The sequence below is a fragment of the Sarcophilus harrisii genome, chromosome 6 (genome assembly GCF_902635505.1).
Source record: "Sarcophilus harrisii chromosome 6, mSarHar1.11, whole genome shotgun sequence".
NCBI lineage: Eukaryota > Metazoa > Chordata > Mammalia > Dasyuromorphia > Dasyuridae > Sarcophilus > Sarcophilus harrisii.
Window position 1 is genome coordinate 155,521,098 of NC_045431.1, and position 23,852 is coordinate 155,544,949.

The window sequence follows — 23,852 nt, forward strand, 5'->3', positions numbered from 1 at the left end:
GATGATCGCTGCTTTATAATATAGTTTTAGGTTTGGCACAGCTAGGCCACCTTCACCAGCAATTTTTTTTTTCATTAATTCCCTTAAAATTCTTAACGTTTTGTTCATCCAGATGAACTTTGTCATTATTTTTTCTAGGTGTGAAAAAAAACTGGTATGGCACTAAATAAGTAGATTAATTTAGGTCTACTACAAGGTAATTGTGAGTTCCACTGAGGAATTTTTCTTTCATAAGCTCTCCCAACTCTATATTTCATATTTACCATTCACTGTGTCTATTATATTCCTTCATTTTGTCTATAACCTCTTCCCTAAATAAATCTACCTTTTGCTAAAGAGAATGGCCATTTTGAATTCTTCACATGACCAAACCCCAACTTTGGTGCCTGCTATATCTTGTGTCTACATTACTTACATGATTTTGGGCCTCAAATCACTTCACTGGGACTACAAAAGAAAAGCAAAAATAGTCCCCAACATCAAAGACCTCACATTATGCAATCAACTGTCTACATACAAGATATATACAGAGCACGCTGCAGGTAATTTCAAAGAGAAAGTACTAGTATTAAGGAAGATTTGAGGTAGGTGTTGAAGAAATCAGGGAAACTAGGAGAAAAAACATTCCTGGCCTGGGGGACAGTCAGGAAAAATTAGTTGGTCAGGGTTTTACAGATCAGTCTGCAAAGCAAAACAAAACAAACAAACAAAAAACCAAAACAGCTGAATTGTAGAGTGCATGCTAATAAGTAAACTGTAATGTAAGTAAAAGACAAGAGCAAGGAAAAGGTCAGATTGTGAAAGGCTTTAAAATCCAAGTATAAAATTTTTATATTTGATCCTGAAGTAACAAGGGAGTCATTATAGTTTAATGAATAGGAGAGTGATAAGGTCAGACTTGTGCTTTAGCAAAATCACTGACAGCTAAGTGGAGAACTGACTGGAGTTAAAAAGAGAACAATCGCAAGAAATTTCTTTCAATAGCCCAGGTGTGATAATAGCCTATATCAGAGTGGCAGATGTGTCCAAGGAGAGAAAGAGACTAATATAAGAGATGTTGGAAGGGAGCAACAATACTTGACTACAGATTGGATATATGGGGTGAGGATTACAAAGCAATTGAGAAATGACAACTAGAATGAGAGCCTGGGTGATTAATGGTGGGTGCTATAAATAGTAAGAGGAAACTGGGGAGGATTTAAGGAAAAAGAAAATTAGTTCAATTCTGGACAGGACAAGTACAAGATATCTGATGGGATAAACAGAGTAAAGATCTTTCATAGGAATAAGGACTTGAACTATGCCCTAATTGTTATAGCAGTCTTAAATCACAAATTGAACTATTATAGCTAAAAAGCTGCAGGTGTTTGATTGTCTTGGATGAACATTTCCCCTCTGGGTTTCACCTCACCTCTTAATTAGCATTTAAGTACTTCTTTTAAAGGTGATAATGGCTTTGGGAATTCAGGTAATAGAATTCTCTCATCCAAGAATATCTGCTTGTATAAGCAGTTCTCTAGGGAAATTTGAATTAAGAGTTTGTTATTTATCTGTATTCTTTAGTTTCTGGGAAATATTTCCCCATTTAGAGTGTAAACCCCAAACAATGGGAGAAAAGGTGGGGGTTTCTGCATTTAGGGTCTATTTAATCTTGTATTGTATAGTTTGTGCTTTGCACTCCTCTACTGACACCTTGTCTGTTGGGAATTGCCCTTTCTTGCTGGATCATCATAAATCCTTTTCTTGCTTTTTACCTTTAGAATTTCTGATTTTAACTTGGGTGTCACTGTCCCACATATATCTATGGAATATTCAATATGCTAACTGGAAATGGCTAGACTTACATTAGGATAGAAATCAAGCTGGAAAAGGTAGGGGCAAGAAGAGGGCAAAGTTAATGGAAAGAAGGCAAAAGAGAATTACTGAAGGATTTTTAAATAATATTTTTAAATATCCAAAGAAAGCAGAGGAAATTCAAAAGTTAGCTATATGCAATAGAGATTAAGGGTTTCCTAAATAACAGTCTTTTTCTGTTGTTTATGGTTGAGTTGTTTCAGTCCCTTCTGATGCTTCATGACCTTTCTTGGGAAAGATACTAGATACTGAAAGATACTAGATACTGATACTTTTCCAGTTCATTTTTCAGAGGAGGAAACTTATTCAAATAGAGTGAAGTGACTTATCCAAAACAATTCTTTTTCTTTTTTTGAAATATGAATTAATGAATATCAAAAAGAGAAAACATAGCCTTTATAAACTAGATCAAGAAAAAAAAAAAAAAAAAAGAGGAGAGAGAGCTGTACTACGAGTACAGAAGACTCATCTTCCCCTTCTAATGTGGCCTCAGACATTTCCTCCACATTTGGCTCCCATCTCCCTTTAAAGTTGGGTTGGGGAATTTTCTTTATGCCAAGGGTAATTTGGAAATTTAACCCAAGCAATGGATGGTTGTTTTACCTAGCTTTAGCTCACCATCACCAAAGATGGTTGATTATGCAAATTATTTCAAGAACTTTATAACAGCCTGCCTGGGAGTTCCCCATCTCAACTTTAATTATTACTTCATATTTTTCCCTGGGCATTCCAACCAACCTTTCCTAACTCATTATTCCCCATCATCCCCTGCATTCCCAAAGGTTATTATTTTCATCTGTAAGAGGTTCTACTCACTTTCTCAGCCAAGTTTAACAACTACTTCAAGTGCTACGTCCTCTAAAAAGTTTTCTCTAATTTTTTCTATCTAAAAGTGATCTTTCCTCCTTCTCTCTGAAGAGCTTTCTCTATTCATTTATTAAACAATTAACTTTATATTATCTCTGTAGAGCTCTCTCTACTCACTTATTACACTATTAACTTATATTACATCTCTTTGAAAACATCATATCCCCTTACTAGTAGTAGGACAGACCTTGTCTCCAAGAGCTTATAACATTTTTCACCTTTCATAACATCTTATATATCTTACAAAAATGTTTATTAAAATAAACTGAAAAGAGGTGGGAAAAAAAATCACCTCAACGCAAACCTGTGCCAAAGAGCATAATTTAAATTATTTTTTAAATTTTAATCTTTGTTTTAAAGTATGTCTATTTTAATGGTTTAATAGTTGTGTATATACAACATTGCTGTCCCTTAAAAATATCACATAAGCACTTCCTCCCTTTAAAGGAAAGGAAAAAAAAACTAACTAAAATTTTGTTTACCAGTTAAGATATTAAAAAAAAAAAAAAAATGACACAGAAGGAATCTGAGTTCCAGGCTGGCTCTCCCATGTGATTAAAGTATCAAGAGACCTTTTAAAAGGCTCATTGTACAACTAATAATAACAAACAAGGACTTCTTTGTTTCAGGGATTGATAATTTCAAAAGGGATTGATGTCAAACATTGAACTCAACATAAAACTTTATTTTATGCTTGCTAATTACAGTGACTATTCCCATCTCTAAAGAACAAAATATTTTAAGAGAAATGATAACGGAATAAAAGAGTATTGAAATCATTAGGATGAATATTACGAATGGCAAAAGCCATCATTAGTTTTGCTTACCTGGCTTTTATTTGGTTTTTCCTAGCAGCGGCCTCACTAGCAGTCAGAGGTTCAGGAAGAGACGAAGGAAGAGAAGAATTCTTGAAGGAAAAAAATAAAGCATTTTACCTTATTACATAAAGAGTATATATTTTTCAATCGTTCAAGAATTTTTAAAATTTTTTCAAACCTATATCCATTATAGCAAAATCATGTTATTATTTTTCTGAATAGTATTTTATTTTTCCAATAACATGTAAAGACAGTTTTCAACATTCATTTTTGTAAGGTTTTGTGTTCCAAATTTTTTCACTCTTCCTATCTTACCTCCCCCTCTCCAAGACAGCAAGCAATCTAATATAGGTTACATACACACACACACACACACACACACACATACACAGACACAATACATATTTCGCTTTTTGCCATGGTGGGAAAGAAACATCAGACCAAAACCGAAAAACCCACAAGAAAGACAGAGCAAACAAACAAAAACAAAAAAGGTGAAAATACTATGCTCAATCTATATTTAATATCCATACTTCTCTCTCTGGATGCTAATGGCATTTTCTATCCCAAATCTATTGGAATTATCTTGGATCACTGTTAGTGAGAAGGGCCAAATCTATCATGGTTGATCATCACATAATCTTGCTGTAACTGTGTACAATGTTCTCCTGATTCTATTCCCTTCATTCCATATCAGTTCATGTAAGTCTTCCTGGCTTTTCTGAAATCAACCTACTCATCATTTCTTACAGAACAACAGTATTCTATAAGTTATTTAGCCATTCCCCAACTGATGGGCATCCACTCAATTTCCAATTCCTTTATACTGAAGTAACAGGACTCTGTGTCCACCTGATCTTTAGGGGAGTGGACCTGAGTTGGGAAAAAACCCTGAATTTCAACTCCTCCTGGCCTCTGGGAAAATTCCTAAATGATCCCCTTCCTCCTACCTGGTTCCCAAGAGGAAACTCCCACCTCCAATGGATCTGAGAATCACTTTGGCCTGGGAAATAATCACCACCTTTATTGATTTGGAAATTAGCCCCCCAAATCAATCCCTAGCCACAAGCCATAGAAGGCTAAATAAAATCAAAACTCTGTATCCCAATCTTTGCTATCTTCTTAATTAGAAGTTCTACTGAGAGAGGTGCTGGGTGAGAATAAACCCATTTTTGCCAAACCTTGCTTGGAGACAGGGACAGAGAATTTAATAGAATTCTTTTCTATTAAAGAACAACACCTTGGAATAGAAGATCTTAGTGACTCCAAAGGTGTTTCCAATTATGAATATGAATTCTTTTGCAAAACATGTGACACCGGCCTGGGAACCCCCATTGTTGTTAGGGTATCTCCTCCCTCAACAACACCACAAAAAGAATTACTACCAACAGTTTTGCCCTCATGGGCAAATTTCTTTGGGATAATAGACCCAGTAGAGGTACTGCTGTTTCAAAGATATGCAATTTTAAAATTTGGGCATAGTTTCAAATTGCTCTCCAGAACTGCTGGATCAGTTCACAATTCCACCAACAATGCATTAATATCTCAGTCTTTCCACATCACCTCCAACATTTATCATTATCTTTTCTGTCATTTTAGCCAATCTAAAAGTGGGAAGTAGTAGCTCAGAGTTAACTTAATTTGCATTTCTCTAATCAATATTTAGAGCATTTTTAAAATCTTTAGATGGCTTTAATTTATTTTTTTCAAAATTGTCTGCTCATGTCTTTTAACCACTTATCAATTAGGGAATGACATATTCTTACACATTTGATTTCGAAGTGTACTTGGAAAATGAGGCTTTTATTAGAACCACTGGCTATAAAAATTGTTTTCCAATTCTCTGTTTCTCTTCTAATCTTAGCTGTATTTTTTGTTTTGTTTGTGCAAAAACTTTTTAATTTAATCAAGATTATCCATTTTGCATTTTATAATATTCTATGGATCTTCTTTGGTCATAAATTCCTCCCTTCTCCAAAGATCTGACAGGGGAACTATCCCTTGCTCTACTAATTTGTATTGCAACATCATTTAACTTTGGTTACCTGCATATTACATAAACAAATAAGTATGATCAAGCCTGTAGTATCTCGCCCTCTCAGTATATACAAATACTTCTTTTATATTTTGTTCTCAAAGAGTTTTAAGAAGAATTCTCGCCAAAAATAGGTAGAGGACAACAACATTTTAACCATGTCAACACAGACAGAAAAAAAAAAAAAAAAGATAATAAACAGCTAGGTAAAGGTCTGAAAAGGCAATGCCTACTCTATATCTTAATTCGATGATCTTAATTCTATATCATACAAGAATGATTTTACTTTCCTACTTGTAGAAATGGAAAAAAAAAATAAATATAAGCATTCCCTTCTATTCTCCAAAAGAGCTAAAAATCCATGGTCAAATATAAGTGAAGAAAAGTTATTTCTAGATAACAAGAAAAGCAAAAACACTAATGCAGAAGTGAGGCATGAGGGAGACAAATCAAAGTCCCTCTCTTCCATGAGTGCTTTAGTGCCACAGTATTAGGTGAAAAGTATATCAATAATAAGAGCAAATATTCAAATAGTGCTTTGTATATATTACCTAATCTGATCCTCAGAATAACCATGGAAGATAAGCACTATTTTTTACACCTTTTTTACATATGAAGAAATTAAGGCAGACCTCAGTTAAGTGGATCTCATCAGGAACACACAGCTAATGAAGTAAAGCAAGATTAGAATTGATATTTCAGATAATAAATTTGAAAATAAGCATTTATATCTAGACATACATTGATCACCTTTAAAATATTATTTCATGTGATCTTCATAACGATCCTGGGAGGTAGGTACTATTATTACCCCTATTATTACCACTGGGGGAAATGAAGCAAAGAAAGGTGAAGTAACTTGTCTGGTCACACAACTAGGAACTGAGTATGTAAAGTCAGATTTGAATTAAAGAATTCTGAGCTGAAGCCAGTGTTCTGCACCACTAATTAAGAACCTGGATTTGTTTAAATTCCTATTCTACCATTTCCCTGGGTGATGTTGGGCACATTTCTCTTGGTATTAGAATTCTTTTCTTTTAAAGAACAACACCTTGGAATAGAAGATCTTAGTGACTCCAAAGGTGTTTCCAATTATGAATCTGTAGTCCTAGAATTTAAGTTTAACAGTATAACCCGAGGAAAAAAGTCATATGGCTCATCTTGAATAAAGGTACTGTATCATATTAGAAGCAAAAACCCTTTTCAAAGAATGAAATCCTAAGAGATATCTACCAGGTAAAAAACAACCACACACATAAAAAAAAAAAATCAAAAGCATTAACATATATGAAATACATCCAAAGAGTATTAATGAGAAAATATGCAAGGTATTTAAAAAAGCCTTTATGATCAAATTATAATTAAGTATTTTTGACAAGGGGAGCCCCGAAACTCTCATATTTTGGGGAGAAAACTTGGGAAACTCTCTCAGAGAAGCTCTCCCCTGAAAAACCCACCCCAGGGAATCAAGATAAAGTGGTTTCATTCTGTTATCTGGGTAGGACTAGTTGAGTCCAGGACACATCCTACTTAGCCCAACCTAGAGATAGAGAGTTCTATTCAACTCTATTGAGTTGGAGATTAATCCAGGGACACTCATTCAATTAGAAGATTCTCTATTCTGATTCCAACTCAAACTGCTTCCAGCCCCCACCAAGAGCTACCCATATAACAAGCTTCCTTCAGCTCAATTCCTTGCAGAGAACCAAAAGCACGAATCATGCCAAGGAACCTCTCTCTCCCCTTGGAATAGCTGCAACCTCTGCCCACTGAAAAGACATTCTCTTTTCAGTGTTACTCCCTCTTTATCTCTCTCACCTATTTCCCTAACAGGACCCTACCCCTCTTTACCTCTCTGTCGGTATTTCTCTGCTAGATCTTTACTTCTCTGTCAGGACCCTGCCACTAAGGAAGTCAGACTGCAAAAGCTGACTTCTCAGTTCTAATAATAAACTTCTTTTGCCAGTTTAACTTTTCGGGTTCATAAATTCATTTACGAAGGACCTGTGCCAACTAGAAGGGGGTTCTCACAACTTCCTGCCCTGTGCCAAACCTCATCATTTCTGACTCCCTGACCAGGAATTGAGGGGAGCTGAACCTCATCATTTTTATCCAGAGTATAAGGGAAATGATAAAGAACAAAATTCAAACCAATTCAGGAAGGAGTGAGCTTTTATAAAATTTCTCTCTAAAAATGTTATCTAAAATCTAGTAAAATTAAGGGCACAAATCCTTTTAACATTCATTCAAAAGAATAAACATTAGGCAGAAAAAGAATAAAGATTCTAGAATCTAACGATCCAGATTCAAATCCTGACTCTACTACTTATAATCTATTTGCATATTCCTGTGCAAGTCATAGCCTTTCAGGTTCTCAATTTCTTGTATGTAAAAAAGAATTCTGGGCAGAATTATTTTAAAGCCCTCTTCCAACTATAACATTTCTTGATATTATTAGACTATAAAGACAGTAATCCACCTGAGGCAAAAGGTACAATTATTGGAACAAGTATGTCCATGACACACCCCTCACTACTCAACAAACTCCAATAGCCCCCATTACCACAAGGACCAAAGAGGAAGTCTTCTAATATTTATATTTATTCATAATCTTTCTAGTCTCTAACATTTATTCCCCTCAATACTCTTTTTAATGTAGTTTCACTAACCCTCCTTGCTACTCCTTGAACACAGCTTTCCTCCACCTGTTTGTAGGTGTTTCCAAACATAAAGTGACATACAGTAATGATTCCTTCAAGAACCATCTCCCACTTCTATAAAAGGTCTTACTTGGTTTCCCTGGCTGTCATTACTTGCTCTTAAGGGAACAAGAAAAGATTACTATAGGATAAGATTTAAACTTTTTAAAATTACTTACATTGATGTTAGAAACGGGACAATCCTTTTTGGCAAATTTAAAAGCAAAATAGGACACTTGGAAAATATCAGGCCTATGGTCTTGATCTGGTTCAAGCATATACCCTGCAAAAGTCAATCAAAGACTGTGTTATGCTGGAAACAAAAGTGAGCAATGACTTTTCAAAGAAAAAAAATCAAAACCTCTTTTCTTTTAATTAAGCATAAATATGTAATTAGTTTGAATACATGAATGAAAATACAACTAGATATTAATATCCAGTACTTTTTTAAAAGTCAGAAATACAACTTTAATTATATATTTAAACATCACTAAGATTACTTTAAACAATTCATTCCCGCCTCCCCCCCTCCCCAAAGCAGGTATTTACTTTATTACATTCAAATCTAAGAATGAATCAATGGGGCATTATTGATGGAAATTTCACAGATCAGTCGCTGAGTCACAAAGCCTTGTATAACTATTGAGTATAAAGAAAAAGGTCAAATCTAAGAGAGAAGGTTAAGCATGAAAGAAAGGAAGCTCTGTAGACTTATCACTAACAAAACAGCTAAGATAGTCAAACCCATTAAGAATCCTTTCACTGGCAAGGAAAGTTCAGAAAAGGGCAAGGCTCAGATTAAGTTAAATTTTATCCCTTTATGAGGAATAAAAAAAAGGAAGATAAAATTGCAAAAGACATAAAGAGCTAAATTGAGGCAGTTTCAATGATCAAAAATTGCCAACAGCAAACAAAAGTAGCACACATGTCTTGTCAGAAAAATGGTGAGATTCCTGCTCAGGTAAGAGAACTCATTACCATCTGTGCCTATTTCTCTTTAGGATAATTCTATTAGAAAGATAGTTCTCTGTAACTTCTGCCCTACTCTCTGAGTTCAATTTTTCCCTTATCCCCACTACCAATATCAACACCAACATCATTCGAAATCTCTCCTTCAAAAGAACTTGTATTTCAAAATAATATCTATAATATTTCACCTAAGAAACATCTACATTTTAGCTAAGTTTTTGCTGTTGTATCCCATGAAGCTGTATCTTGCACAAAACAGGTACCTAATTAATATTTGCTGAATTTAAAGAACAAAACTCTAAATAAACTTCCTTATATATGACCACCTTCCAAATCTTAATATTCACAGATCCGTAGAAGGAGGTTCCTTAAAGCTAGCTAGCATGTTTCATATAATCATGTAATCCTCCTTTTAGCTGATGTTTTTACAATATGGTTTCAATTCTCCTCACTATCCTGGTCATCACCCTCTTTTAGATGCACTCCAGCATATCAATGTCCTCCCTAAATGTTGTGCCAAAAACTGAACAGTTTTTATGTACTTTATATATGATCTGACCAGAGCTGAGTAAAGGGAATACAAGCCCCCACTGTTCTGGATTGTTTTTATTAATGCAGCCTAAGATGCAATAACTTTTTCTGACAACTATGCCACCCTTATTGATTCACAGTGAGATTTCATATCACTAAGTCTTAGGTCTTTTTCTTATTCACTATTGCATAGCCATGTCTTTCCTTCCACTTTCAAGTACCCTTGGGTTTTTTGAACCTTTTGTAGTTTTTTACCTTCATCACTACTAAATGCCACTTTATTATATTTGGATCACTGTTCACATCTTTTAAGAACTTAATTCTGTCAACCAATGTGAGAACTATCTGTCCCAGCTTCATATCATTTAAGAATTTCACTACCATTTCCTCTATATCTTTATAAAAGTTACTGATAAAAATACTGAGTAAAAGTTTTGCAATGGGACATTACACTGAAGTACTCTCCTCCAGCTTAATATGGATCCATTTATCACCACTCTTTTAGTGTCATCATTCAGTTTCAAATTTACTTATGATCTAATTCACATCTCTCTTTTTCTTAAGAATATCACATAGGACATTGTCGAGTGCTTTTCTAAAAATCCAGTTACATTTTATTTATGGTATTTGCTATCAGTTAAAAAGCCCTTTACTCAATATAAATATAGACTAACAAAGAAAAATTTCTTTGTTCACCTTAGTTACTGGGTTTTTAAAATTACTATATGAAGGAAAATAAAGCCTTAGCCTTAAGGAAATTATTTTTATTTAACCATCCATTTTTCACCAAGTGATGTAACAGAGAAGTATTTTATTGCGAAAAAAATAGTTCCTGACAGCTTCTCCACATGCACCCTGATTTTAACAGAAGAGTGCTATTAGCCTGAGAATAAGTTGTATTCACATTAACCAGGCTAAATTACGATATGCCTATCAATTCATCTTCATTCCACCCCACTATAACTCCTGAGACATCACACAACACAGAAGAGAGGCTTCTTCTTCACTTGAGAGACTCGAGTGAAAAGATTTGAAAAAAAAAAAAAAAGAAAAAGAAATAAAATTTACAATTTCATCTCTTAACAATCCCTGCCACCAAGGAACTAAATTTGTTAATAAGACAATATATAAATAAATAGGTTTTTTTAGGGGGGGAGAGAATGGGGGAAAAAAATGGTAGTTGTAGGGATGAGGAAGGTTTCTAGAAGATGGTTCTTGAACAGAGGTTTTATGGCCCAAGGACAAGATTTCATCTTACTGTGGGAAGAGGCAGTATAAAAAAGAAGCATGGGCTTGGACTCAGGAACCACTCAAATATCCAATTCTAACTCTGATACTAATTAGCGTGTCACTTTTATGAACCTAAATTCTATAGTTCTAAGACGATAAGTTATAAATGTGCTTTAGTTCCCACACCATTAAAATCACAAGATAACATTTAAAATACGATCCTTTTCAAAAGTTTGGAGTATATTTTTGTCTTTATGGACAGACTATACCGAGTTAAAAACAAATGGAAAGTCTGTGGAAACAGTCCTCTTCTAGAGAGAACTTTAGTAGAAAATGCTTTTTTTAGGTTACTTCATAATTTTTAAAATGTGTAAGAAAATAAATCCTAATCTAAGACTAGCTATAATTTCAAAAAGTAACTTATAAGATTAGCACAACTGGATTCAAGTAGTTTAAAATGTCTGGTACACATGAGCTAAGCATTTTAGAGCTAAAAATATTTCCTTAGAATTTCTATTTTTTTTTTTATTATGGAAAATTAGCTCTCCTAAAAATATTTATCTACATTAACAGGAACAAACCAATTCAAGCAATCAATAAATAACAATCCCTATATAAATCATAAATCCCTATAATAAATCATTTCAAGCAATCAGCAAATAATTCCTATAACAATCTTATAGCAACCTAACAAAGAAATGTTTTTTGACCTATAGTGATACAAAATTACAGCATATGAAAACTGCAAAAACAGACTTGGAACAAAAAAATACAAATAAGATTCGTTATCTTTTGGTAGGGAGATTTACTAAATATTTTAAAGCTAAGTTTCTTTATATTACTTTCATTTCTTCAGTTTTCATACCTCATCCAGATACTTACTTATTAAGCAGTGTATGTTATGAGAATAACGAGAATTGTCTGGGATAGTAAAAGTGCCATCACAAATAGCAACCTGACTCTCCCCAAAGGGAACAGTGAAGAAGCAAAGTTTATACAGTAAGCATCCCAATGCCTGTAAATAAAGAGAACAACATTATGTTTTGTCATGGGGCAAAGAATGAAATAAATCAGTGTCACTCAGAGAGAAGTCCATCTATTTCTCAAATTTAGTTGTATTAGTCTCAATTACAGTTGATAATTTCATGGAACCCAGTTTGAGCATGCTACTTCTTAAGATCAAGATAACTTAGCAACCTAATGCACTTGGTACTCAATGAAGAAAGAAAAACCTGCTGAATTTTATGTAATGGATAAATCATTCTTTTTCACAAATTCTTTAGTTATAATCCTTAACACAAAATACTTGGCCAGCTATTTCACATCTAAATTCACATACTTGACCCTCAATAAACTGTTCTGGTTTGACTTTCATAATACTAATGAAAACACCTTCTCTACATTTTTAGATGTAAAAACGGCCAGCAGATCATGGGGCTGCAAATGCTGGCAATTAAGAAAGCTATGTATTATTAAAGAATCTTACGCAAAGAATATGATGAGATATCTTCACTGTGATGGTTTCTCTTGGGTTGTGTATAAAGACTGATTTCTGATTGAGTAGAGAAATAAATTAACAATCCACAAGGAAAAGAAAACAGATAGAGAAAGAATGCAAATTGCCTATATTGACAGACAGTCACCTAAATATCCTCTCCCCCCTCCCCCACACACATACACGAGAAAGGCTGAGGGAAAAGGAAAACAACTATATCTTGACAAATAAAAACCTATTGAAAAGGCAGTACAGAAGGGTTGCAACCTGGAATAAAAGAGTTCACAGGATCATGGAGAATAAAGTGTGTGTGTGTGTGTGTGTGTGTGTGTGTGTGTGTGTGTGTAAGATGACAGATCACTAGTCTAAGAGAATCGTTAACTTACAAAATAACAATTCACTATTGTAAATTTTCCAACAGAACATGCATTTGAGTAAATACTAATGCTGTTTAGTAAATATCAACATAACATTAAATGACTTTGCTACTTTAAAAAGAAATTTGTTTTCATGGTCACTGCAGTTCTTCCCCTTCCACTGACAAAGACCACCCTTTTCTCTGCAGTTTTACTCCAAGAGTTGCTGTGGCCACAAGAAACTAATTTGTGATAAGCCTATTCCTACAGTAATTCTTGGTCAAGAAATACAGATGTCATCATATGCTCATTCTGAAATCTCTCTCTTTTTGGCAGAGCCAAATATCACATAGTTATTTATCCCATGCTAAGGCACTGGAAAGACATTTGTGCTTCTGTTCTGTTTTTATTACATATTTTTCTTTACTTACTGGTTAAGGATATATTCCATGAAGCACAGACCTATGTGTTCACTATACATATGAAATGCTGAATGAACATGACCACGGTAAAACACTGCGAAGCTTTGAGCCACAAGAAAACATAAGTGAGGCTTCATTTTCTGCTTTCATAAGAGAGATTCCTAGTCCAAAGCTACAATTTCTCCTTAGACATTCCTATTTCTATCCCCATTTGTATCAATATTCTGAAATAGGGACTCTTTCGGAACAGAGTGAAAATATTTGAAAAAAAAAATTGTGAAAACATATTAAGTTAGTTTATTGATGGATTTTGCTTTAAATTATTATAAAGGTTGACAGAAGTCTCAATAATTTCAATTTCTGCAAATTTTAGCACTTTCTTGATTAATACAGAAGGGACTTTGTTTAAACATAGGTGTGTTTACAAATCAAGCAAAAAAAGGTTTTGATGCTTCACGTTTTTGGATTCTATTACTCTTGTATACTGAACTCTATCTATCTATCTATCTATCTATATCTATATATCTACATATATATAAACACAGCATAAAATAAGGCTGGTTCTTTAGAAAACGGTTTTTGGTAGATATTAGATTAATATCTTCTCCATATATAGGCCCAATTGCCTTAATAGCATTTTCATTATGGTCATAAGTATTTGGTAAACTGTGATTCAACAAGAGATTTAAATAAAATATTTAATTACACTTAAAAGAAACAGAACATAAACAGATTAAGACATCAAAACAAATTTACCCAATTTTAACATATTTTAAGAAATGGGAACAATTAAAAACCCAAAGATCTTAAATACACTTTACACTCCAAACCGAAATATACAACACTCTTCAGTTACATAATATATAACTATACTTAGCTAGACTAAAATATTGTTTTAAGTTTATTTTATAAATGGCAAGTCAGATTTACTTCCCAATTTTTCTCACAAGCTAAATTATTAAATACAGCCAATTATTAGATAAGAATAGACAGCTGCACTTCACACTTTCAGAAAAATTATCATCTCTTGGCTATTTCTGTACAAAAAACAAATTATTTTCTGTATACTAATAAGATAAACATTAGTTTGCAACAGCTGATTCTTATAAAATAATCAAAAAATTTAAATTTCTATAAATTATAATTTGTTTTATATTTGATATATATATTTAATTGATACTAAATTAAATTAGATGATATGAGTAATTTAAGAGAGAAGAAACTGAGACCTTAAATTCAAGTAGTTCCATTTTAAAAGGAAATTCAGATCATTACTTTTCCATGAGAAAGAAATCTTCAAGAAAAAAAATAGTAAATTAAACATAGACTTCATTCGAAGAGTAATGATCAATGTAGTAAAAGCTATGAAAAGCTATGTCCAAAACTTTCCTTAATGGCATATGAGTTGTTAAAAATTATATATAAAATACTTGACTGCCAAGTTAACAAAAAATTTATATATGGACTAAATTTTAAAACTGTAAAAAATATATATGGGGTGTGTGTGTGTGTAAAGCAAGTGGAAAGTTTTGTTTCATTAAATTAATTTTCAATAATTTGCATTATTTTCCCCTATGTAGTTAAAATTTTTAAGAGCAAATAGCTCCATACACAAGTCATAGTGCAAGAGAGAGCCCAACGGGGAGAAAATTGCTTAAAAAAACACTTCAATCTAATATAGTTTTTAAAATACCAAAGAATTTTTTCCTTCATCATTTCGGCCACAGAAAAAAACCTTTGCATGACTAGGAAGAGAAAGAGGAAGATGAGCTAACTTTTAAATCTACCTAAAATTTCTTCACTATTTTTCCACATTAAAAGGCAACCTGTGGCAACTTTTTTGGATTCTTATTTTTAAAATGAACATAATTCAATATTTTTAAGACAGAAGAGTGTATTTTAAACCACAAGGTCTACAATGTAAATTTTCAACCAAAAACTTCAAAATTCCTCAAAATGCTGAATAATTATTGTAAACTTATTATCTCTACAAAATCAGGGAATGCTGCCAGCACTTGACCAGAATTCAAAATCTGATTCTGACTGATATATATGCTTCTATATGATACTATATTCAATAGTAAAAATTTAAATCTCTTCATATTGTCTCATATCCAATTCATGTAGGCCAGTCTTAAAGGTGATATTCTTTAAAGTTTTTCTTTGTTTCTTAAGCTATCTATTTTTTTTATTTATATTATGCAAAGCCACAAGTATTACAGCTGAAAGGGATCTCAGATTATTTGGTTGAATTCCATTACTTTCTAAGTAAGGTGAAGTTATTACCCTTAGGTGACATACCCCAGGTTATACACCAAGTTAAGAAGCTAAGACTAGAACCTAGTTTATTCAAATCATCGAATCATTGTTGGATGTTGCTTCTACTACACTATGCTAACTTTAAGTTATTTCACAGTAACACTCTGATTAATGTCTTGTATTAAGCCATAGAGGGTTTTTTGGCACTGTGAACAATAGTGAACAGAGTAGCAGATTCTGAACTGGGTATACATGGATATTGTCAAGCCATGGAAAATAGTTTAATGCAATTTACTTTTTACTTAATCTTTAATTAAAATATCAAAACAAAATCTAAAATGAAGTACATGATCTAAAATGCTATTAAAAGATTCATCTGCATAATCAATGACCTAATAGCATTAAAATGTTTTCTAAATTTGAAAATTGTATAATTATCTTACTATCATGCATTTGAGCTTAATATACTCTTTCTGTTTTAAAAATCATCAAAGTTATGGTGCTACTGAGCACTGGCAGACATTCAAGTAACACAGAACTCAGTCACAGTAACAGAATTTTAAGAGTTCAAGGACAATAACTGGCACTTGAACTGGCACTTATATAACATTTTAAGGTTTAAAAAGCGCTTTATAAATATTATCTCATTTAATCTTCACAATAAGCTGGGGAGACAGATATTATTATTATTATTATTATTATTATTATTACCATCCTTATTTATTGCAATCCATCTTTCATTCAGCCATCAAAATGAGTTACCTAAAGCACAGGTCTAATCATGTCATCTACTCAATAAACTCTAATTGCCTCCATTTGCCTCCAAGAACAATTTTTTTTGTTTGGCTTTGGCATTCAAAGCCTTTATAACTTGATTCCCTTCTCCCTTTTCAGTCTTCTTATATCTCCTTTCTGACATGTATTCTTCAATTCAATAAACCGTCCTCATGGCTCTTTCATGAACAAGACACTCCATCTCTAGGTTATGGGAATTTTCTTTGGCTATCTCCCATGCCTGGAATCCTTCCTCATCTCTGCATTCTAAATTCCTTGGCTTCTTTTAAGACCCAACAAAAATCTTCTACAAGAAATGCCTTCTCTCAAACAAAATGACTTGTTTCCTGTATATCCAGAATATAGTCTATTTGTACACAATTGCTTGTTTGCTATTTTCTCCACTGGATTATGAGATCCTGAAGGACAATGTCTGTCTTTTACCTCTCTTTGTGCTAGCACAGTTTCTGGCACTAATCTTACAGATGAGGAAATTGAGGCAAACAGAGGTTGAGTGACTTGCTCAAAGTCATACAGCTAATAAATAACTGAGGCCAAATTTGAACTCAGGTTTTTCTGATTCCAGGTCCTGAGTTACCAAACTCATTTATAGACTACAAAGCCGAGGAGAGCAAAGAGATTATGTACCCTGCCCCAAGTTACCCAAACAGTCGATGGCAACCAAATCTTCTGCCCCTTGGCTTGAGACATAAGATCCATTAAGTTAAATTGCCATTTTCCTGCATGCCCACAATAAAAATGTTCAGAAAGATGGTACTGAAGAAATAGTATGGGCTTGGGTGACAGGTACTAGCTGTGAGACTCGCAACCAATCACATAACCTCAGTTTTCTCATCTATAAATTGTGGACAACACTAAAACCAGGGGTGTCAAGCTCAAACAGAAACAGCAGCTACTCTTAGACACATCAGTAGTCCTGTAGGCCACATAGTGACTTACTTTTAAAATATATTTTTATTTTATTAAATATTTGACATTTAAAATTTTAATCAATTTTGGGTCACACTCAGGAATGCCGCAGGGCAAATATTTTGATACTTCTGACTTAGACTATCTATATCACAGAATATGAGTAAAATACTTTATAAGCTTTTAACTGTTACATAAATGTGAACTATAATTATTATTATTTAAATTATGCAGATTGATAGTCTAGGGATAATATTAAATTCACTAAATAACATACTTTGATTTGAGTAGATTCCATTTTAATAGTTTTAGAGCTAAAACAAAAGAAAATTCACATATTTGAAAGTCAATACAAAAAATAAATTTTCAAATAACAGTCCCTTGAAAAGTTTATTAAAATGTTTTTTCTCCCTCTATTATTAAAACTGTTGTTTATCAGAGTCTTAAAGAAGTTCTCTAAGAAGAATCAATGAGAAAACACAGATAAGAATAGACAGGGTAAGAAGGTCTAAAGAACTCACCATCTGCACTGGTGGATAAGGATACACAAAACAGTTAAATTATGGATATAACTAAGCATCCAACTCTGGCTTTTCTGATAAGTTGTGAAAGGAAGAATGGATACAAAAGATGAGAATTTATATGCAATTAAAATTTCTCATGTATATTCCAATATAAAACAAGGGAAGAGAGGAAGAAAGGCACATAAAAGCTACACATACTATTAAAGAAAGGTACATGAGTAAAATCACTTATTCTATGAATCACACTAAGTATAAACTGTGTCTACATCTCTTTCCAAAGAGGAAGAGTTCTGACAGCTACCAAACATACTAGGCTAGAAGGGGATCAAAATTTTAGAAAAGAGCAACTTAATAAAAATCAAATAGCTTCATATAACATATTCCTCATTTGTGAAATGAATCAAACTAGAAGCTTTGTAATTCCTTGTAATAAATGCTCTATGATACTATTTCTAAAAACTAAATCATATTGACAAAGAAGCTAATCTATGACATGTCTCTCAATTTTTAAAGTATCTGCATGCATAGTGAGATAATATGGATAACATTAATTTTGTTGGGTTCCATTAACTAACTTCAAAAATATTACCCAAAGTATCTCATATTTTTAATTAATCATACCCGATTTTTCTGAACCATGAATCAGCCTAAGAGCCAACAGGTCAGAAAAAAAATACAGTGAATGCAGTGATACATTTTATCAGTAAGTTAAAAAAAAAAACTTATTTAGAAATAATTTGTTTTAAGAAAATTATTATAAGCAATAAGTTCTCAATTTCAAGTTTGAGACTAAAAACATTTTTCTTAATGCTTTTAATTTCCATGAATAGAAAGAATATTGCCTTCTTTTTTCTATTCACTATAAAGTTAGTACTTTTTTCTTTATACTGAACTGGACTCTTTCATCATTTCTTATTTGACTTGACTGAAATAAATCGTGCCCTTCCCTTTTCCTTACCCAGATATCAGCCTTGGTGGTGATAGGTTTCCCTCCATAAAGGTTGATCATTTCAGGAGCTCTGTATGACAGAGTTGTATACCTGGCAGTAAATAAGTGAATTGGAATGGATATGTCAACAAAAGAAAGATACTACACTGGTTCCCCCAAAAAACAAAACTGGAAAACTATATGTCATAATAAAGTCTTATGTTTTAGGATTAAAAAAAAAATCATCAGTAATGTCCCAAGGATTAATCAACAGAAGGTACTGAAAATTTTTTTTTAATTCTGAAAATATCTCTCACTAATAAGAAAACTTTATTTCTTCTATTCAAAAAAATTTTAAATGATGGTAACAGATTGGTTCCCTTAAATTCCTTATTTAAAACTACAAAATTAATTGTAATAATTTCTTTATGAAAATATTCTTATATTTTCTAAACTTTAAATATAAACTTACATTTGATTTTTTTTTTTTTTTAAGTTACTACTTCCTCAATACGTTTACTGGAGAATTACCTTACTTAGGGAAATAAATTACCTGGTAAATTAAGCACCCATAGGAAGGGTTCTCTTTTACATTTATAAGTCTGTGTGTGAATACATAAATATTTATACAGAGATAAATAACCTAGCTGACTTCTATGTTCTTTCTATATCTGAAATCCTGTGGACTACATCTACACTGAAGAAATCCATATGCAATTATCCAATTGAAGTTATTTGGAATAAAATATGAGGTTAAACAGAAAGAAAGGAAAATTGCTGAAACCTAAAGTCTATCATGTAACATTAAAATTTTAATCAAATTTCTTTATGTGAAACAAAGTCTTTTCATGAGGCATATTTTCCTTGTGTTATCAAAAGTAATTATGAAGTAAATCTTTGTCTATGATTTTTTTTATTAATGTTTCATATATAGATAAAATAAAACTTTAAACACCTTTTTTAGGGTATCTTTGTTAAGATGGCATACTCCCAATAAGAGTAGACATATCAGAGAGTTGGGAGTTGGGACACACATTATTACATAACTAGGGTTGTAACAAACCATTATTTGTACTGTAACATTTTAAGTATACTTTGCTGAAGGTAATGAAATATAATGAAACAATTCCATTTTCCAAAGGATGAAGAAAATATAGAAAAAATGGCTATTAATGAAGCCTAGATCTTTCAAATTTTGTTAAATATATGACAAACAAAAAAGATTAAACAGATTCTTATTTTTAACCAAAGTCCTGCATAATCTAAAGATATATAATAAAATTATAGTAGCATTCAATTTTAAAAGCCTGATATTAATAATTTTCCTCAAAGAATTGCCTTCAAGGTATATAATTATCCTTAATATTAAATCGTAAGGAAAAAGATGGATTTTTAAAAAATTATTAGAACAAAGAATAATTTGCATATTATACAAGGTATCCCAATGAGGATCAATTAAAAACAAAAGTTACTAATAACATTCTATGTTCTCTTAAAACTATTTGTAATGATGTCATTTTTCCTTACTCAAACAGCAAATTTGCTTATAAATATTAGAGATTAAATAAAAACTAAATTCAAAATAGTAACAAATATTTCCTACTGTGATAGATCCAGATATAAATTAGTAACTGAAGTGTTGAAACCTGATTCACTTAATGTAATTCCTAAAATTAATTCCAAAAATTGTTATTTACAGGATTAGAAACAGATCAAAATTTACTTATATTCTTCATAAAATAAAGTATAAAGTATAAGACTCCCTCAGACTTACTTTTTAATTTCTTCTTCCACTACATTTACCCCATCTTTCTGAGGATTGAGGAATTTATTAGTTGCACTGCCAAAATCACAAAGGACATAGTTTCCACCATCATTCAACAAAATATTTTCTACCTTAAGGGGAAAAAAAACTGAATTATTTCAAATTTATCTATTCCTCAATTTACTTTTATGTTATACTTTTTTATGTATATGTTATATTTATGTAAATACACACAGGTCAGAACGTAAGTTTCTTAAGGGTAGGGCCCCTGGAGAAATAGTTGTTTAATAAATGCTCAGTAATTTGAGATGAAAGTGACTTTTAAAAATTTGAAAAGTACCAGTAAAAGAAATTTATTTAACTACTCATTCAAACTTAATGCCAACCAAGATGTCACTAAATATCAAATATATTTTCTATGTAATATATAATTTATATGAGACATACTTATATAACTTCTTCTATCTTCTCTATAAAAAACTTCAGTTTTCATTTTCCTGGATAATTCTTTAGTTCCCAAGTAAAATCAATATTTTAAAACTAATTTTCTTCTTTTATAATTCTGCATTACCATCATTAGGTTTTTGTGTATCACAGAGGAAAAAATGCACCAAGTGTAAACATTTGGACAATTATCTAAATTTAAATAATTATAATTAGTACAAATTTATATAGAGAATCATATAGCCAAAAAGAATTATAAACATTAGGCTTTCAAAATATAGCCTATATGCAATTAAATAATATTTTCCTCAAGATTTTTAATCATTTATTCTCATCTGAAATTTTTTAGAAATTTCAACTTCTGTAGAAAATCTAAGATTTACATGGCATTTATATGGCATATAAATGTTACCTAACATTTATCCAATTGAAAATAATCAAAAAACATAACAAAGAAACAAATTCCTTACTCATAAAAAATGTACTTAACAAAGAAAAATTTTAAATTCACATCAATTTGTACCAAACGTTGTTCCCTCAATTATCTTGTGGGGGTGAGTGGGAGAGATCAATAACCTTTTCACTTAAATTAATTCTAATAAGCTTGTTATTTACAGGATTAGAAACAGATTAAAATTTACTTACATTCTCATAAAATGAAGTATAAAGCATAAGACTCCCTCAAGACTTACCTTGAGGTCCCGGTGTACAATTGGAGTCTTACACTGATGCAGCCTAGCCACAGCCTCACAGGTATCACAGAATATCTGCAGCACTTCTGGCTCAGTAAAACCTGTCTGCAGCCGCTTATTCATTTGATTTACCACCTGTCCAGCTGCCAAGAGAGAAGAAAATGCTGAAAAGATGTATCTTAAAGCAAAGGAAGACTGCCCAAAGCAAAGAGGTTTTAGAACAGTGGGAAGGAGTGTGGCAGTAACAATAAAAGATCTGCAGTGAAAAGCAACTGTTCACATCATAATCTGTTACTAACTGCACTAGATCCTGTGATATTGGGCAAAATTCAACTCCCTGAATCTTAGTTTCCCTTCCTAGCTCAAATAATCTCAAAACTTCTCAAAGCTACAAATCACTATGATCATCTATTTAGGAATGTCCATTTTAAAACTAAGTATTTACTGACAATCTTCATTAAAAAAAAAAAGGTGAAATCCTATCAAGTCACCAAATTTCAAGGCTGACACTATATCAAACAAGTCACTGACATTCATTTTATTTATTATATGGACTAGACATATCTTGTTAAACAAAAAGACAAGTAATATTTTAATTAATTTTAATTTAATTAAAAGTTGCTAGAGCAAAACTCTCTCTCGAAGTCAGATTTCTAGTATATTTAACCAATTCAGACACAAAAATTGCTTCTTCACTGCAAAAGAAAAAGTTGTTATTAAGTTCGTGCATCTTTAGAAAAGGTAACTGCAGACCATCACCCACTTGATTTTGTATAGAATAAGGCGGCAGATCAATCTACAATATATATATATATATAGAAGAAAACATCAAAAGTAGAGAAAATAACTTATAAACATAGCAAATTAAGAGTTAGTACAGAAACTAAATTTCACTAGGTTCTTTGCTGATCCTTACCTTAGTAATCAAGAAAAGACATAATATTTAAATAAAAAGGCAAAGACTACATAAATTTCAAGATAATATAAATTTTTAAAATTGTGATACTTTAAACAAGGAAAAACACTCTTGCCTCAAAAGTTTCAAGTATATTGTCACCTTCCTTTTCTAGTAAATGAATGTGGAGAAGGATGTTGGGTGGGTATGTAAGAGTGGGGAGAAGGGAAAGAGTGTGAAACTCCAGCCTACAACTCATTCATTTCTTTTTTTTTTTTTTTTTTTTTTAATTTAATAGCCTTTTATTTACAGGATATATACATGGGTAACTTTACAGCATTAACAATTGCCAAACCTCTTGTTCCAATTTTTCACCTCTTACCCCCCCACCCCCTCCCCTAAATGGCAGGATGACCAGTAGATGTTAAATATATTAAAATATAACTTAGATACACAATAAGTATACATGACCAAAACATTATTTTGCTGTACAAAAAGAATCAGACTCTGAATTATTGTACAATTAGCTTGTGAAGGAAATCAAAAATGCAGGTGTGCATGAATATAGGGATTGGGAATTCAATGTAATGGTTTTTAGTCATCTCCCAGAGTACAACTCATTCATTTCAAAAACATGCACATATATATCTCACACATTTCACTTCATCATAGACACCCAGATATTTCTATTATTTTCTGGAGTGAAGAAGACTACTTCTGAACCTTAAGATATCAGGCAACACAAAAACTTTTTCATCAGGACCAGACACAATTTGGCAATATCAATTCAAAGAGCAAATAGCTTAATAGCAATGGTTCAACAAACAGTGATTTAAATTTGAGAAAACAGAAAGTAAATAAGCCCAGTCATCAGGTGAGAGGACATTTCTACAAAGCCAGTTTGCTAGGGGAAATAAAGTTATCTGGATGTAAATTACTCTACTCCCCAATCATATCAGAAATAATTTTTGTCAAATTCTGGCCTACTCAAGTTAAAGATTGGCAACAGTAATGCTGGGAAATGAAAACATGAGAGTACCCATTAAACAGCAATAAAATGCATATAACTGTGATAATATGCAAAAAGAAAAAAAAGGAAAAAAGAAAAGAAAAACTAGAAAACCATGCTCAATTAAAATATCTAAATTATTTTTTATGGTCTAAAAATCAAATTTTCACAATATCTTAACTCCTAATAGCCTATAGTTTTTGTTTTTTTAATCCTTTAATTTAGAGAAGAAAATAAATGGTTAGGGTTTTCCCCAAAATTAATGCTGTTAAGACAGTTTTTAAAACACTGTAATAGCTACCAATAATAATAAAATTGGCCCTCAATATGAACCAATTAGTGCTTCCTAGATATGC

General features: G+C 32.1%; 1 protein-coding gene across 4 annotated transcripts in view; it reads right to left on the reverse strand.

Moving 5' to 3' along the window:
• BMP2K (BMP2 inducible kinase) overlaps positions 1-23,852 on the reverse strand; it is a 104,776-nt gene that overhangs the window by 43,668 nt on the left and 37,256 nt on the right. For all 4 annotated transcript variants that reach the window (XM_031943845.1, XM_031943844.1, XM_031943846.1 and 1 more), the window contains 6 exons: positions 21,593-21,735; positions 20,466-20,587; positions 18,722-18,803; positions 11,886-12,018; positions 8,453-8,556; positions 3,549-3,628 (listed from right to left, as the gene is read on the reverse strand). In XM_031943845.1, coding sequence (XP_031799705.1) covers positions 3,549-3,628; positions 8,453-8,556; positions 11,886-12,018; positions 18,722-18,803; positions 20,466-20,587; positions 21,593-21,735 — 664 coding nt within the window. The remainder of the gene's footprint in view (positions 1-3,548; positions 3,629-8,452; positions 8,557-11,885; positions 12,019-18,721; positions 18,804-20,465; positions 20,588-21,592; positions 21,736-23,852) is intronic.